Genomic DNA, 16,030 nt, shown 5'->3' on the forward strand with positions numbered 1-16,030 from the left:
AGTAGCATAACTCAATGATTCCTCTATTTCTATAGAAAAAAAAATTAAAAAATCAAAAACCAACACGGGCAATAATCTCACCATCTCTCACAAACCCAATTTACGATCTCTTAAACTCTCCAAACCTTTTATACATCTCCGCCTCAAAAATCTGCTGCATCGTATAACTCTTCGGATCACCAAAAGGTAATACATTACCAGCGTATAAGCAAGCCAAACCTTCTTTCCTATCAATACTCCACAACAAATTCGGTAGACCGCTCCAGCAGAGAGTACCATTTTTCTTACCCCCCTCAATATCCTCCTCGATCAGTAACCCACCTAATCCCCAATTCAGCTTTCTCCCAAAAGGATGACTCGAGAAGAATCCCTGAGAATGAAATGCGCACACGAGGCTGGAACACATAGCATCAACTGCATTAGCGGAAAGCTGCGGCTTGAACATTTCCGCCGTGGTAGATTTCTTGAGCAACACTTCATCATCGCGAAGAATCGACGTGAGGATTTTGAGATATGAAGTTGCCGAACCGACAAGTCCGTGACCTCCAAAACATTCATGTTCCCCAATGTCATAGGGTACGCTATCGGTCCATTCTACCTCTCCACCCTGATCACCGTCATCGGAAAGTCCAAGGAGGGGATTAGAAATTGTCAAGCCCTTTCTCACGGTCATTTTGACGAGTTTTTCTTGAACGTGTGGATTGAGATCGCGACGGAAGGTAATATCTTTGATATTTAGTGGGCCGAAAATATGGGCTTGGAAGTAGTCTTCTAGTGATTGACCATTGTTGAGACGGCGGACTAGGACGGATACCCAGTCAAGACCGTAGCCATAGACCCAGGATGTACCGGGTTCAAACAAAAGAGGAACAGTAATAGTCTTGAGCATTTCGGATTCATGGGTAGTTGTGGAGTCGTCACCTTGCGTGGCGCGGAATTTTACGAGCGGTGGTGTGAAAGTGTCATAGCCGATTCCGGAAGTATGGGTGATCAATTGCCTAGTGATTTCCCGTCAACAATTGCGAATATGCAGCTTCCAATATCACGAGACATCTTACCTCAGGGTGACCTTGTTCTTGGCTGGCTTGAGAATAGGAATTTCTTTTCCATCGGTCCCGGTTTCGAAGCCTTCGAGAATTTGAATATCTTTGAACTCCGTTAAGACAGGGGAGAGGTCATCGTCAAGACCAATTTGGCCCTGCTCTACGCAGCGCAAAGCAGCGATAGAAGTTACAAGCTTCGTGCATGATGCCATGACGAAAGTTGAGTCAAGCTCGGTCTGCGAGTCAGGTGTCGCTGGTCCGAAGGCTTTTTCATATTTGAATGATCCTATGCTTTGTTAATATTTGTGTATCTCAGACGGGGTAAGTGAATGAAGAAGAGGGGTTTTTACCACTAGAATCGCTGGCAACAAGAACAACACCAGGGATTTCTCGCGCTGATGTTGCGGCTTCAAATTGCTGTTCGAGAGTAGCCATGCTTAGGACTGTTTGGCTATCCGTGATATGTGTGAAGAGATTGAAAGAGACAGCTAAAGGTGATATGTGATTTGAGGTAATGATCTGGAATCATGGCATGACTATATAGTCCACAGATCAGTAATCAGCTGTTTTTCTCAAGCCCCAACTATTTATATAGTCTACCGATCAACATATCAGTAATTCCCTTTTTGCTCAAGTCCTATCTTGCCCACTAAGGACTGTATACCGGATGTATTTCCTAATCTTCGAATGTCTGGCACAGGCATATCCAGACATTCAATTGTTAGAACCAGATCATGTAGGTCAACGTGCACGTAAAGCATGCGCGTATACGAAATAAATTCACCAATGAAGCAGACTGTATTAAATTAACCTTGAACCTTCTCCAGGTGAGATCTTCACATTTTGTAGGATGGACAGATTCTAATTGGAGGCTTGTAGAAACATATCGACCCTTAAACTGTATGCCGGCGGGTCTGCTTGCTACGTAGTTAGTATTAAAACTATGCAATGATATCAAGTAGTAACTACTAAGAAGCTTGGTAGGAGTCACCGGTGAACAAAAAGTCTAAAATGCAAACACCATCTAAGGTTAGACACAATTCTAAATATAAATTGTGTTCTATATGCCTCATATTCCAGGCATGCACAGGCCCAAAACCGGTAGGAGTTTCAAACTTACGTTCATTGTAGCCTAGCCTAAAAGCGTTGAGGTGAAATGTTGAGTATCCGTGCTTTCCACTCCGGACATAACCCATCTTGAATGGAATGGAATATTCCATTATTGTATCAAGAATTATATCTCAAACTCCCAACAAATCTCAAGAACCAAGCAAGCCTTGATAGATTGTAGTTGCATGTCCGAACATTCCGGTGCTTGTTCACCCACAATATTGCTGCATCCATGTGTGGGGCATGAAGTGAGATTCATTGGCAAGGACACAACAATTCTCATATATTGTGAAACCTGGAGCTATTTTCCATTTTTGGTGGAGTTAGTCTTTTGTCGTGTAGTCATGACATTGAAGACTGCAATGGAGACGTGAGAATATTTCAACTCCCATCACGGTACCCTATCCCATCACAATCAAAAGGTATGCTTGCAATTCCCAGCGTGCCAAAAAAAAAAACTGACCTCACCGAGCATATATCCTTTACAGGGAATTTTCATGTATCTCCTTGGCTGGATTAGTGTATCCTATCTACCTTTTATATCCTATGTCGATGATGTATTGGACGGGCTCGAGTTCTTCTCGGATGCACCTCAGCTACACTACATAGAAATTATAAGTGGGTTGCATTACCTCCGACTCGATCCACAATTATTAATAGTATAATTCCTGCGGCTATCTTGTTTACCGAACCCGCTTCCATCTGGCGGGGTGTCTGGGCTGATGCTCATCGCTCTGTCTCTCCGAATTGTTTTTCGTTCCCTCTTCTGAGCATTCGACAACAGACAGCGCGAAGATCGTGTTATCTTTGATTGGAGTTTTGTATGTTGTTGCAAGTAACTCGCCTAAACAACTAAAAGTTTTCATCTTGCATAATAGCCGCTTTGAATAATCCATCGTCTTCGTCCCCTTCGTCCACAAGTTGCACACCTACGCTCAATGCACCCACACTCACTGCGCCCACACTCTTCTCCCCACCTAACTGCGTGTCCAAGTCCGAATCTAAATCAGAATCAGAATTCGAACATGGAAAAGTGGAAAGCAGTCTCACCTTGGAGAATGCTGTGATATTTGATATCAGCTTTTACATTAGACAAGACCATGAAATGTTTTTTTTTTTCAGTCGAAGCCAGGCTTTGACATGCGATTTCTTTTGTACAATTATATATTACCATCAATCCATCTGCAAGGAACTAATAAGGAGCCACATGGAAAATATCAACGAAGAGCTAAAGCCAACGCAAGAAAATGTAGCAGAACAAGAAAATACATACAACCACATCAAGATGCAATTTCTTTTGCAATAAATCTTCCACCAAATCTCGAGCTCTACATTTGACTCAAAGAACTCAGATAATCACAGTCCCGGGGTATTAAAACCAGGAGCCTGGGGCCAATTCCCCAAATGTGCTGGATCACCACCAATACGTACCCAAACTCCAACAGCTGGAGTGGGTCCATCAAGGACAAATACCATATACCAGCCCGGCGGACATACATGTGCATTTGGTGGTGTGGTGATTGTACAAGTATTATTAAAACCGCAGGACATCTGAGGGAAAAGCGTTCGTTGACCCATTGAATTACCATGTGTACTTACGACCGATCCCAAAATGGAGATTTTGAGGTTAGAAGTCGAGGTAAAGTTTGAGGAGATGGTGAAGGTTATCGCTTGCGAGTATGACCAGTCTGTGTTATTGAGAGAGAAGGTGGGACGTGGAAGTCCAGAGAGGAGATATGGAGGGGTGAAGACTTCGACGCGGTATTCCTCTGGATGGACATTGTCCTGTGGATCAGATCCAGATACCATTACTCGTCCATCGAGAAGGAGAATTGCTTCGGAGTGGTAGAGACGCGCAACTGATGTATTGGCCATTACACTCATGCGTGAGTTTATAGGCAGGCGCGGATCGTACAGGACGGCGTTAAAATTGGGGTCTGAGCCGAGTCCAAATCCTGCGAATCCATGATGTGCACCATTCAGGATAAGTGTTGTGCCGTCCGGAAGAGAAGCAAAACATGGCATTACACGGCGCGAGGGCTATGATACGTTAGTCAGTGACTGCAATATCGATACAACCAAAATATCTAAACTTCCAAAGTATCGGAAATACTGATTGTGATCTTCGCGCTCATTAAAATCAGCTGTCTTTTGGAAGGACCCCAATGAATGAAAGTATCAGGCAAAATAGTACAGTTTATTTGCGGATAAAACAAAAACAAGATTCTCACCATTCTCTCAATCACCCAAGAAGCATTATCAGCTTCAGGTTGCATGGAAACACAATTATCTATCGCAAACCCACCCCCAGGCGTGGAACCACCACAAATAAGCACTCCGAGGGGATCCGTATAAGGATAAAACTGAGGTAGTAAAACCATAGCTCCCTCGAGAGGATAGTTCCGACCACCATTTGGATCATTTACCGCTCCAGGAATATTAGGTAATACCTTAATAGTCTCAAATGTGACTTCGTCCAGAATTCGTGCTTCATTATAGTACGCGACGAAGATCCCGGAAGGAATGACGGCGAGGAATGGATATAGATTATTAGGATCCGTACGAGCGAGGAAATCCAAATTGAGGACTGGTGCGCCTGTTGGAGGTAGTAGCTCTAAGCTAGGTGAAGCAGGCGCATTACTGCCAGTTTCCCCGCCCATTATCAAGATTGAACCATTTGCCTTGGGATTGTTTAGTATACATTATTCTGCAATATAAGATGGTTGCACAAACCATTATCATTGCCGTAGGGTACCACCGAGCGACGAGGAGGTGTACCTCGTTGACGTTTTCTTGCCAATCATTTGTGCCCCAGATTCCGGGAGATCCATCTGGCCAGTAAAATCGTACGCCGTAGGTTGATTCGGCGGACCACTAAGACTCATAGAGATTAGTATCATAAATTTGAGCTAGGGAAATGACGGAAGAAAATGAATGTGTAACAAGAGATATTAAGATGACACGGAAACACAAGCTATACAATAGTTGTACCACGATTCTTGAACCACGGAAAAGAATATATGTTCTTACCCCTCCTACATCTATCTGCCTCCCCGCAATATCTGGAAGAATAAGTCCAGCAGAGCAAAATACATCAGTTTTGACATGCATTGGTCTCCATGCCAGGGTAAAATTATTGATGACTGAAAGATCTAATTCGTATGCTCCTGTTGAATTAGGCTCACCCGTTCCAAATTTCTCAACAAATGTCACTTTGCCGGTAATCATCTGGGATGTCATCAATGGTATACAGACACCACCTATTAACAACGAGTGTTCGCCAGCGCTGGCACCTACTGGAAATGACCAATTGTAGAGGGCTGGGCCATTCCAGGAATAGTAAGATAGAAGACTATCCCCGCCGCATATGGCTGAGGAATTACCAGAGCAGACAACCTGGCAGTTAGATTCACTAATCATTGATGCACCAGCCGTTACGATATTTTCTACATCTCCGCAATCTAAACATATTTGTCAATGTACGACATTTTTTGAAGGAATGATCAAGACTTACAGCATTGAGAGCCATACTCAAGACCAGCTGCATTATACCCGAATTTTTGACACTGTGAAAGACAATTCGTTGCAGTGTTATTTGAACTGATTATTTGATATGGAAAAGTCCTAATACCTCCTATATTATCTCTAAAAGTTTACTCTATCAGCCTGCATGAAATCTCAAATCTTTTACGCGGCAACTGACTCGAGGCATCCTTGATAGTTCCAATCACCGGGCAAATCCCTTTTCTGAACAGACGCTGGTTGAGCAGTTTGTACTGTTCCAACGGAGTAGACAGATAATCTATTTGCAGCGCCACAATTCTCGCTCGAGTTGCCACTGCATGGCATGTTACAATCAGCTGGTGACGTGGCAAGAACTCCTCCATTCTCGATAAAGTTATCACAGAAGCATTCCGAGCTATATTCCATGCCTGCGACCTTATAACCAAGAGCGGAACAAGTCGCAACGCAAGACTCAACGGTGAGATTCTGATTATCTGGCTGCTGATATGTAAGGATGCGGCCCTGTGCTCCATCAATCCAGCAGCCACTGTAAATCCATCCGGCAGGAAGATCTGTTACAGATGAGGATGGGGTAGAAGGCGGAGCTGTGGAGCTTAAAGTGGTATTAATCTGATAGACAGTGAGTCTTCCACTAGCCCCGCAGAATTCGGAACTATTTCCTGCACAGGGGAAATTGCAATCTGTGTTCGGTGTTGACACAGAGCCAGCGGAGAACGAGTTTCCACAATAGCCTGGAGTATTTCCAATTAGTTCAAACCATTTATAAAAGGGGGAGATTATCTAACATTCTCGTCCATATTCTGTTCCAAAATATGTATACCCAATGCAGCTTGCTTCACATGACTCCAGTGTCATATTGCCAGCATCAGAAGCTTTGGACGAAAGTGCTCGAGCACTAGTAGCTTCAGTCTGACATCCGAAATAGTTATATACACCAACTGTTTGTTGAATTGATAGAGAACTCGTGGCAGAAGGAGTTGTTCCAGCGGTGGTTGTCGTGAATGGCGCTGTTACAATGGCAGTACTATTGAAGTCATATACGTCAAGTCTGTTGGTGCCACCACAAAATTCAGATGAGTTGCCGGAACATAATGCTGAACAACCACTGACGCCCTCGGGCGCAAGAGTTCCTCCATTAGACAATTCGTTTCCACACCCTAAGACATAGTAAGCTTTATTGAACTGGGCAACTTGGTAGCTTCCATAATACACGTACAGCATTCATCCGCATATTCGACCCCTGCTAATGAGTAGCCTCCTTTTTGGCATGCTGCTGTACACACATCGACCGTCATAGGTGAAGCTATAGCTTGGTATATTAAAAGTCGGCCTTCTTGACCTTCTCTGCCGGTTGTTAGAGTGCATCGCGGTTATGAAGTAAACAAAGAACTCACGTGTAACATCCAGAAAACTTCCAAAGTCCGGACCCAGTGTTAGTTTGAGGTGGGGTGTTTCCGTTCCAGAAAAGATTCAACCTATTTGGACCGCCTGCAGGATCGGGAAATCAGTATACCCATTAAGAAAAAATCAACGGCACCGAGGCAAGTAAATAAATGCCCCAGGTTGCAAAATAATTGCAGGCGAGGGAATGGTAAAAGTGGTTTTTGAGATCATGGAACAGAATAAGGTAGCAAGAAACAGAGGATTCAATGAAAACGTCAAACTTACCGCAAAATTCAGTAGCATTTCCAGAGCACTTCATGCTACAATCTGAAGATGGCGCAGGTCCAGCTCCAGCTGCAAGACTATTACCACAATCTAAACAAACTTTTAGTATCCATATATTATATGTCCTGAAAGCTTAAAAATAACATACAACATTCTGAAGAATACTCGGTTCCAGCATAATTGAGATTTTTGGAAGTACAATATGAGATGCATGACTCATCAGTCATATTTGCATTGTCAATGTATTCTCCCTCGAATAATGTCCGGCCAATGTCCACGTAACAACCTTGAGACGTCCAAGTTCCTGGTGTAATGAGTCCCTCTTGTAGAGCATGATCAGAGGCAGCAACAAAAGCTCCAAGCTAATATGAGTTAGTGAAGTCAAGGCGAGTGAATGAGTTGAACTCACGAGAAGTGTCACAGCTGTGCTGTGAAAGTAATTTGCAATCATGGCCCTTTGTTATCCTGACTGGTTGATTAAAGGGTGTGAAGAATGTGGCTGCTATGATTGCAAACTCAGTTTCGTTATATGAAGAGCCAAAGTCTAATATATGAAAAAGAGACGGAATTGACAAGAAAGCCGATAAAAAAAAAGTAGTTGTACAACATACCCAGAGTGGCAGGTACATACTTCCATTTCGAGTAGAAAATCTCTCCGAATTCTTAATGAGGAAGTTTGTGCCTTCTTCTCCTTTCTCCTTGCCGTCAAGGATCAAATTGCTGGATCTTATGCATCTATAACGACCGTGAATATTGCATTCGTAGCATGCAGCAATTGACGTAGAGTGTTACTGCATAGTAAAATGCACCAACTAGCTTATGTCGTGTTGAGGGGATTCTATTTTGAGCCGATACGCATGAGAATCATTGGCTCCGTGGATGTGTATAGTAGATAGACAATGAGAATCATACTTTATCATATTTCCTTCGCGATAAAAGGTATTACTCAAGTATAATAAGGCCAATCTTCGACAAATGATTTCTTACATGTGGTTTGTTTGATATTTGGGTAGAAGAAAAGAATTTGAAGTGATAAAGTTACAAACTATCGATAGTAAATGCTGCGGTCACAAAATGCGCTACCGTGTCACCGCAGTGGACTTCAACCCGCAAGTAAAATATCTATATCACTCAACAAAATAACAAAACAACATGGAATCTTCAAGTTTCCTGTTGTTACCACTCAAATCTATTCACGAATATGATAATATGCCCGCGGAGCTTTTGTAAATCTCCCACTCCTTCACCTTGATTGATCACTTGTACGTTCTACTCGGAAATCATGACCCGAGAACAAATTAAGGGGTATAAAGCACCTTGCATATCTGCGGAGCTGACCAATATAGAAGTACTACGCAAACGACTTTATAGTTGTCCAGCTTTGGTTGCAAGCAGTCGTTCTGTTCGGAGAAATAGTTTTCACGTTTTGTTCTACCATAATCCATGGCCAAGAAGACAAATGTTATCTTGTCTAGAGAATCGCCCTCAAGAGCCATTGGATATACGAAGCTACCACAATATAGATGTGTGGTCACGCCTTCTTCTCATCCGGGTTCAATTCCAGGATGTTGATGTAGAGGTTTTAATAAGGATGTTATGCATTCCGCTAAGAAAAGCAAGTGCACCATTGTGCTACTCTTCCTAACGCATTTTGAGCTCTCGAGAAACAATGCATTGCTGTGTCACAGGTACTCCTTTCTTTCGGGGCAGGTGGGAAGGAATCTCTGACCAGCTCGGTTGTCTACTGCCGAGCCCAGTCGGAATGTGATCGCTTAATTATTATATCTTCATTGCATTGGAACAGATCTTTCGTTGTCAGGTTTCTTGTTGGTTGAATATATGGAACAGTTTATCAAATTATGGGCTGTTGTGAGATGTGGGTTTTCTGAACCTCCTACACAACCATTGAAGAAGTGGGCAACAATTTCTCTCGTCTTCTGCATAGTTTAATTGAGATGCTAATAGTTTGAAGACAGTAATCAGAATTCATGAATGCAAGCGTCAATCATTCCGTGATTAGAGCTTATGTGTTGGTTTAAATGGAATGCACCATTGTACATTGTACAGCTAGAATTCACGCACCAAATGTACATTGAAGAAGCAGCCACCGATTTTGATACGAACCAAAAACGTGTGATGCTTAATATTACTGGATAACTAGAATACAGCTATAGATAGCTCTAGTAAGCAACAAATAGCTCGCTCAGAGTAAGCATGAGATTTTGACCAAGAGCTGCACGATGATGGCTATGTTAGAGCTGCGTTAAACTTTCCGTGCTTCGGAATTATATATAAAATTAACCACTCGTTATTTAGTATTTTACAATATCTACATACCATCAAACACGGTAGTTTAGATCCATTGATTTTCCCAAGGGGACAAAGATGAAGTCTTGGAACTTAATATAGATATGCCTTTGCAGGCAATGGTGCGCTACACATATGGGCCCTGAGTATTGATCACATCGACATGGAGATGTAGAGGTAAATTTATTTCTCTACGCTGCTCGTTCATGCTGTTATTAAAGGATGGGAACTATGACCATGGACTTTAATACTAGGCTGTTTGACTTGAGCACTCTATTTAAAGTCAATTACCTAATTCTAATGGTACCGATGTAAACTATACTGACAACCCACAGGAAAATCACCCTCTGAAATTTTATGCAGTAACCTTACCGTTCGAGCGACAAGATACTCACATTATATCCATTCTCTTGCTTTTCTGCCAATTGCTCAAACTGTGTAAACAGCTATGAACATCGAAGTATCCAGCTCTCAAGCTACTAACCCAGCTTCCTACGCCATCGATGGGAATTCCGCACATTTTGACATAGTAAAAATAACTGTGTTTGTTCCATTACTACACACCGTATAACTTGACACAGGCTCCTCGCAGCCTCTCAATAGGTTTATATATCTTCCGTGCCAGGACGGGAATCATAATGGGAATATTAGAGCATATTCATTGACTGAAGTACAGACAATAAAAGATGGACCGCGGTTGCGGCTTCCACTTTCCAAGACGATGCTATGGAAAAGACTGTAGAGTTTGATCATATACAAGCTCGATACTTCCGTTTGATTGCTCCGTCCAAAGCTGGAAATCGTGGTCAATGGACTAGCGCGGCAGAAATTCGATTTTTTTGCTTGCTCCTACTGCTGTTGAAGATCTAGGGATGTGGTGACCTGTCATTAGCATGCCGCTTATACCTGTTGCCGAGTTCATCGAGCACTCTACAAGAAGTGTTTAGACGTTCGCAGAAAATTGCCCTCTTGCAGATCAAGTAGTATTGCATGGCTACACCATTTCAGCCGTATATAAATAGCCCTACAACTAACTCTACCTCATCAGTCAACGTCTCTAATACTCAGCATAATATATTCTGTCTCGGGATGTCTCTAATGTTTGACGGAAAAGCAATTGCTACCGGTGATGATGATGCAAACAAGACAGCATCTATGACACTTCCGCACATCAAGGGTGCAGGAGCAGTTATGGAAATTCCTCGCGGTTAGCAGACAATAAACACAACGTCAATAGGAAAAGTCTTCAATGTTGAAGGATTCTGGAGCGGTGATTTCGGAGGAAAAAATGGAGAGATTTACGATCCTAGGATCTAAACATGGTCATTACTCCTAGGCCGTCCATTCGCACCTATGCTCACAGCAGACGCAGAATGTGCTTTCCGTACTGATAATCATGCTTGGTTGTCTGCATGGAAGAATGAATCTATATTTCAGGCTGGTCCCAGTAAAGCAATAAACTGGTATAGAAAAAGAGGTACTGGCTCTCAAACAGCTGCAGGCCTCCGCGCTTCGGATGCAGACTCCATGTGTGGAATTGCAATCATGTATGATACAATCAACGGAAAGACATTCACAGGAGGAGAATCTCCAAGCTATCAGGATTCGGATGCGACTAGTAAAGCTCATCTCGTCACCATTGAGAATCCTGACGTAGTGCGTACAGTAGAAACCCTGAAACCCATAACATACAAACGTGCTTTCGCAAATTGCGTCGCGTTACCTGATTGAAGGGTATTTGTGATAGGAGGCTAACTATATATTGTTACTTTCACCACACTGACGCCGTGTTGACGCCAGAGTTATGGAATCCTACAACACAATCCTTTACAATTTTACCTCCTCATACCATATCAAGAACTATTACAGTATAGCCCTTCTCATGCTCGATGGAAGGATCTTCACCGGCGGCAGAGGATTATGCGGATCGAGCTGCGCCACATACCACGACGATGCACAAATTGACAGTCCAGCCTACCTCTCCGCCTTCAACAGAATAGCGGCCATCCGTACTGCTATCTCCTCAGTTACATCCACTATTGCTGTAGGGGTACCCCCACAATCACAACCAACACTGCTCTAACCAATTTCCTAAGAACTCGATAAGGATCAGCGACTCATTCGCATACACAGATCAAAGACAAATCGCATTAACGCCTGCGACCACAAGTAAAAATCCATACACCTTTACAATTCCCATGATCCCGGTATTACACTACCAGAATCCTAAAAGTTCTGGACGATGAACTCTGCAAGCACACCTAATATAGCGTGAACCCTTAAAAATCACACTTCGAATGATTGGGGCAACATGGTCGAAAACTCGGAACCTGGTAGATTAATGTGATGGGATTATCGATGGGAAATGTTAACATCAACATACGAAATGGCATCTTAATTAGATAAGGTTAACGAGTAATCCACTCTTTATGGATGATAATTCAAGCTTAGCGTGACCGACCGGACCCGCGTACATTTTTGCTTGCGGATGATGGTGCAACCATATAGATGCATGCAAGCAGTAAGCAGCCACATTTCAATCAACTAATCAGCATCTCGCATGTCTGCTGACTAATAATTCCCGATTGGTCACTTACCCAACTGTTACAATATACGAACCATTAAGAACGAATTGATAAACAATCATCCTCAATAACACAACATCATCCAATGAGAAGTTAGAAAAATGTCCCAAATATGAGGGGTAGGTTTTACGCATTCTTGATAGCGTGATATTTGTCTGAGATTGAGTGAATTCTTGGGTCGAAATTAGATGTTCAAAGGGATTCGTTCACCTTTTGCGAGTGTGATGTCGTCTTTTTCTCTGTCTTGTAAATGTATAAAGTTCGTTGGGTATCCGGATATTTCCTTTAATGTGATCTTTATACTTTATTTTGTGTCTTCTTCTTTTTGAGAATTTAAATTTGAATACAGATTACTTCACTCACTCAAATACTTTTAAATACAATCGAAAGTGTAGTAAACCGCAATCATGCCTCTCCCGACTGATCCCGCAGTTGTAAAAACGAGTGAAGGTTTAGTCCATCAGCTCCAATCCATGTTTGGCAAACACGGCGGAAAACGTCCTGGTAAATATTCTCTTCTCCAACTCCAAGCATCCCCCAAAAACCCCCAAATCCGCACTTCACCACCCCATCAAAATCTAACCAATTCCCTAGCACACGCGAAAGGGCTCCTCTTAACGGGAACCTTCATCCCCCTCCCGGAAGCCAGCACGCTCTCCACAGCCCTCCACTTCAACAACCCCTCCACCCCCATCTGGATCCGCTTCTCCAACTCCACAGGAATCCCCAGCATCCCCGATTTCGACGCGCACGCCGATCCCCGCGGCATAGCAATCCGCTTTATCCTCGACGCCGAAAAACACAAACACACCGATATCGTCGCCCACTCTACTCCCTTCTTCCCAACCCGCACAGGGGAAGAATTCCTCGAATTCCTCAAAGCAGCAGCTACTAGCGGCGACGCCGTCGCAAGTCCAAAACCCATTGAAAAATTCCTAGAAACTCATCCTAAAGCGCTCGCTTTTGTTACGGCGCCTAAACCCGCGCCAACGAGTTGGGTTAGGGAAACTTATTGGAGTGTTAATGCTTTTAAATTTATTGCGAAGGATGGAAGTGTGACGTTTGTGAGGTATAGGATTATTCCTGTAGAAGGGGTTGAAATAGCGAGTGAAGAGCAGAAGAAGAGTTTTGGGGAGAATTATCTTACTGAGGAGGTGACGGCGAGGTTGGAGAAGGGATCGGCGGAATTTAAATTGCTGGTGCAGATTGCGGGGGAAGGGGATGTAACGGATGATGCGACGGAGCATTGGGGTGAGGAGAGGAAGATTGTGGAGTTGGGGACGATTAGGGTGGAGGGTTTGTTGGAGGATAATGAGAAGGAGCAGAAACATGTGATTTTTGATCCGATTCCTAGGGTCGAGGGTATAGATGTTAGTGGGGATCCGTTGTTGGATGTTAGGGCCGGTGCTTATTTGATTAGTGGGAAGGAGAGGAGAGCTGCTGCTTAGGTTCTGGAGGTGAGGGAATATGTGATGAGATCTTGGAATTTGTACGGAAGGGAGGTTTCGGCTTTCGGATACATGGGACTTTTTTTTTTCTAGACTAATGGAATAAATGAATTTGCAATAACTGGGACTATATTGTGCAATCATATCTTTCGTCTATTTCAAGTCAGACAGCCAGTCTAGTTTGTGCTAATAGATAAGCTACGTCACCAACTACTAATGAAATAGAACAAATCCCCTTAACTATAACTCTCCAAGTATCCCCTATCCTCTCCCAAACACCAAAATCAAAAACTGCCTACTCACTCCTCCTCACCCCCTCCATCCCTTCCACCCCCACCTCCTCAATCCCCACCCCCCTCTCCACCCCCACCAAAACAAACATCATCCTCGCCCATCCCTCCCCGGGGGTAACATTTCTCCACAAATGACCCGTAGCCCTCTGCACACACAAATCCCCCCTCCCCATAACCCTCTTCTCCCCAGAATCCAAAACCAACTCAATGATCCCCTCCAACACAACCCCATAATCCAAACTCACAGTCTTATGCATCGGACATTCAATTCCGGGGGCAAAATCCACAAAACGCACTACTGTTCCAGAGGAAATAGAGAGACCGGGTGGATTAGAGAGATCGGAGATGTAAGAGGCTATATCGATAGGGGTTGTAGAGGTGGAGTTTTGGGATGAAGGGGTGTGAGAGAGGGAGATGGGGAATTGGTGGGTGGTGTAGGCGAGGAAGAAGGACATGTTGTTGTTTTGGATGGGTTGCCAGACGGGGGCTGGGGAGATACTAGATTCGAGGATGGATTTGCCGTTCGGGTTGGTGGTTGTGATGAGACGTTGGATATTTGGGAGGCCATTTGGGAGGGTTTCTCGCAGTGGAGTTGTCATTTTGATTTGTCTTTGGGTGGTGATTGGAGTTTAATAATTTCTAATTGATTGTCTAGCTTGTTAAACTTGTTATTAGATGGAGCTAAATAATTATGTATTGTTAAACTCTTTTATTGTATTGAAGCTCGTTCGAAAGACTTGTGCCAAATAAGTTTATATCACACTATGAGTTCAGGATCGGAGGTCCGAAGAGCTGAATGCGGGGTAAATGAGGGGTCAGAAAGTCCCGAACTTCGTTTGCACTTGCTTCATTTAGTTAAGCTTCAGGTACATTTCTCGAATACCTACTAGTTATAACTATATATAAATTCCAATTACTAGTAGCCCTAAAGTTTACAAAATAAAGACGTAATTATATAGATTGAATAATAGATTCTCAGACTGTGATCGCCAACATCTACTTACAGAGGATAGAATACGTCACATCTCGAACAAATTTAACAAAAGATCAATTCTAGAGTATCTTACCTTCCAAAGACATAATCAATTCCGTTCCACAGAATGATAGTATAAATATCTTCATATATTAAGAGACTCTAATATCTATCTAAGTCAACGCATCCCATCCCAACATAATACACACTAATTCACGCAACTCAATTACAACCACCTGTGACGGAAATCCCTGCTTTCCTCCCACCTTTATTATATAAGAAACCTCAGGTACATTAACCATGTCCACACATGATACGATTACTCGAGATTAGTATGCGATTTAGGTGACCTGAGGATCAGATCCGGACAAGTACTAGGTATCAATGGTTATCGGTAAAGTAAGATCATTGGAGGAATAAATATGACTTCTTTTTGCCTAGCCATTGCGGCTAGGCCATTCATTTGTGTATATATAGAGTAGCTATCCCCATCTACAGGTGCTCTTCACCTGTAGATTCTAAGTTAAATACAATTGCTGGTCTATAAACACCCTTTTGGTCACACCACCCAAACACATCAACCACACACACAAAATTTTCGAACTGCACATCCACCCAATTTCATCCAATTTCACACAACCAACTCGAATTCGAAAAAGTCTACCTCAAACCCCAAACCTCAAAATAAAAACATCGAACCCAAACTCAAACTCGAATTTACATCTCCTATCCCCCAAAAACAAATCCTACACTTCAAAACTTCTAGAATAAGAGATAAGTATACCACATCTTAACAATACTATAGTATAGTAAATCTTAAAAACGAAATAGCAGTGGAATCGCCATTCCATTCATAGGAGGATAATCTTCTCATTCATTCATTTATTTTTTTTACCATATTTCTAAGTAGTCGTTGAGATCAATTAATGTATGCCTGCCGGATATCAATATCAATATTAATATCGAATAGGATATAGGAGCATAGAAAAGGTTTAAATGGTGTGACAAAAGGAATGGTCATTGATGTTGGTGGATCGAGATGTTGCAATGTATTTCACAGCAAAGCGGTATCTTTAGA

At 42.8% G+C, this 16,030-nt stretch overlaps 7 protein-coding genes across 7 annotated transcripts; 2 read left to right on the forward strand and 5 right to left on the reverse strand.

Annotated features, from left to right (window-relative positions):
* Positions 1 to 100: 100 nt before the first annotated feature.
* Positions 101 to 1,478, reverse strand: SS1G_05195 (hypothetical protein; the record flags this gene model as incomplete). Its single annotated transcript, XM_001593717.1, has 3 exons — positions 101 to 998; positions 1,059 to 1,329; positions 1,394 to 1,478. 3 exons carry the CDS (start codon positions 1,476 to 1,478, stop codon positions 101 to 103), a joined length of 1,254 nt encoding a protein of 417 aa, XP_001593767.1.
* Positions 1,479 to 2,011: 533 nt separating this feature from the next.
* Positions 2,012 to 2,239, reverse strand: SS1G_05196 (predicted protein; the record flags this gene model as incomplete). Its single annotated transcript, XM_001593718.1, has 2 exons — positions 2,012 to 2,049; positions 2,164 to 2,239. The coding sequence occupies 2 exons, from the start codon at positions 2,237 to 2,239 to the stop codon at positions 2,012 to 2,014; spliced, it is 114 nt and encodes a 37-aa protein (XP_001593768.1).
* A 766-nt stretch (positions 2,240 to 3,005) lies between these two features.
* SS1G_05197 (predicted protein) lies at positions 3,006 to 3,255 on the reverse strand (the record flags this gene model as incomplete). The annotated part of the gene is made up of 2 exons (XM_001593719.1): positions 3,006 to 3,154; positions 3,204 to 3,255. The coding sequence occupies 2 exons, from the start codon at positions 3,253 to 3,255 to the stop codon at positions 3,006 to 3,008; spliced, it is 201 nt and encodes a 66-aa protein (XP_001593769.1).
* A 254-nt stretch (positions 3,256 to 3,509) lies between these two features.
* On the reverse strand, positions 3,510 to 7,983 carry SS1G_05198 (hypothetical protein; the record flags this gene model as incomplete). The annotated part of the gene is made up of 12 exons (XM_001593720.1): positions 3,510 to 4,193; positions 4,385 to 4,834; positions 4,932 to 5,027; positions 5,184 to 5,614; positions 5,668 to 5,798; positions 5,857 to 6,409; positions 6,464 to 6,835; positions 6,895 to 7,022; positions 7,073 to 7,166; positions 7,347 to 7,436; positions 7,495 to 7,708; positions 7,978 to 7,983. The coding sequence occupies 12 exons, from the start codon at positions 7,981 to 7,983 to the stop codon at positions 3,510 to 3,512; spliced, it is 3,249 nt and encodes a 1,082-aa protein (XP_001593770.1).
* A 2,759-nt stretch (positions 7,984 to 10,742) lies between these two features.
* On the forward strand, positions 10,743 to 11,736 carry SS1G_05199 (hypothetical protein; the record flags this gene model as incomplete). The annotated part of the gene is made up of 3 exons (XM_001593721.1): positions 10,743 to 10,860; positions 10,990 to 11,200; positions 11,454 to 11,736. 3 exons carry the CDS (start codon positions 10,743 to 10,745, stop codon positions 11,734 to 11,736), a joined length of 612 nt encoding a protein of 203 aa, XP_001593771.1.
* A 909-nt stretch (positions 11,737 to 12,645) lies between these two features.
* Positions 12,646 to 13,686, forward strand: SS1G_05200 (hypothetical protein; the record flags this gene model as incomplete). Its single annotated transcript, XM_001593722.1, has 2 exons — positions 12,646 to 12,742; positions 12,833 to 13,686. 2 exons carry the CDS (start codon positions 12,646 to 12,648, stop codon positions 13,684 to 13,686), a joined length of 951 nt encoding a protein of 316 aa, XP_001593772.1.
* A 295-nt stretch (positions 13,687 to 13,981) lies between these two features.
* SS1G_05201 (hypothetical protein) lies at positions 13,982 to 14,578 on the reverse strand (the record flags this gene model as incomplete). The annotated part of the gene is made up of 1 exon (XM_001593723.1): positions 13,982 to 14,578. One exon carries the CDS (start codon positions 14,576 to 14,578, stop codon positions 13,982 to 13,984), a length of 597 nt encoding a protein of 198 aa, XP_001593773.1.
* Between the last annotated feature and the right edge of the window lie 1,452 nt (positions 14,579 to 16,030).

This window comes from Sclerotinia sclerotiorum, genomic scaffold (genome assembly GCF_000146945.2).
Source record: "Sclerotinia sclerotiorum 1980 UF-70 scaffold_6 genomic scaffold, whole genome shotgun sequence".
In the NCBI taxonomy this organism is placed as follows: domain Eukaryota; kingdom Fungi; phylum Ascomycota; class Leotiomycetes; order Helotiales; family Sclerotiniaceae; genus Sclerotinia; species Sclerotinia sclerotiorum.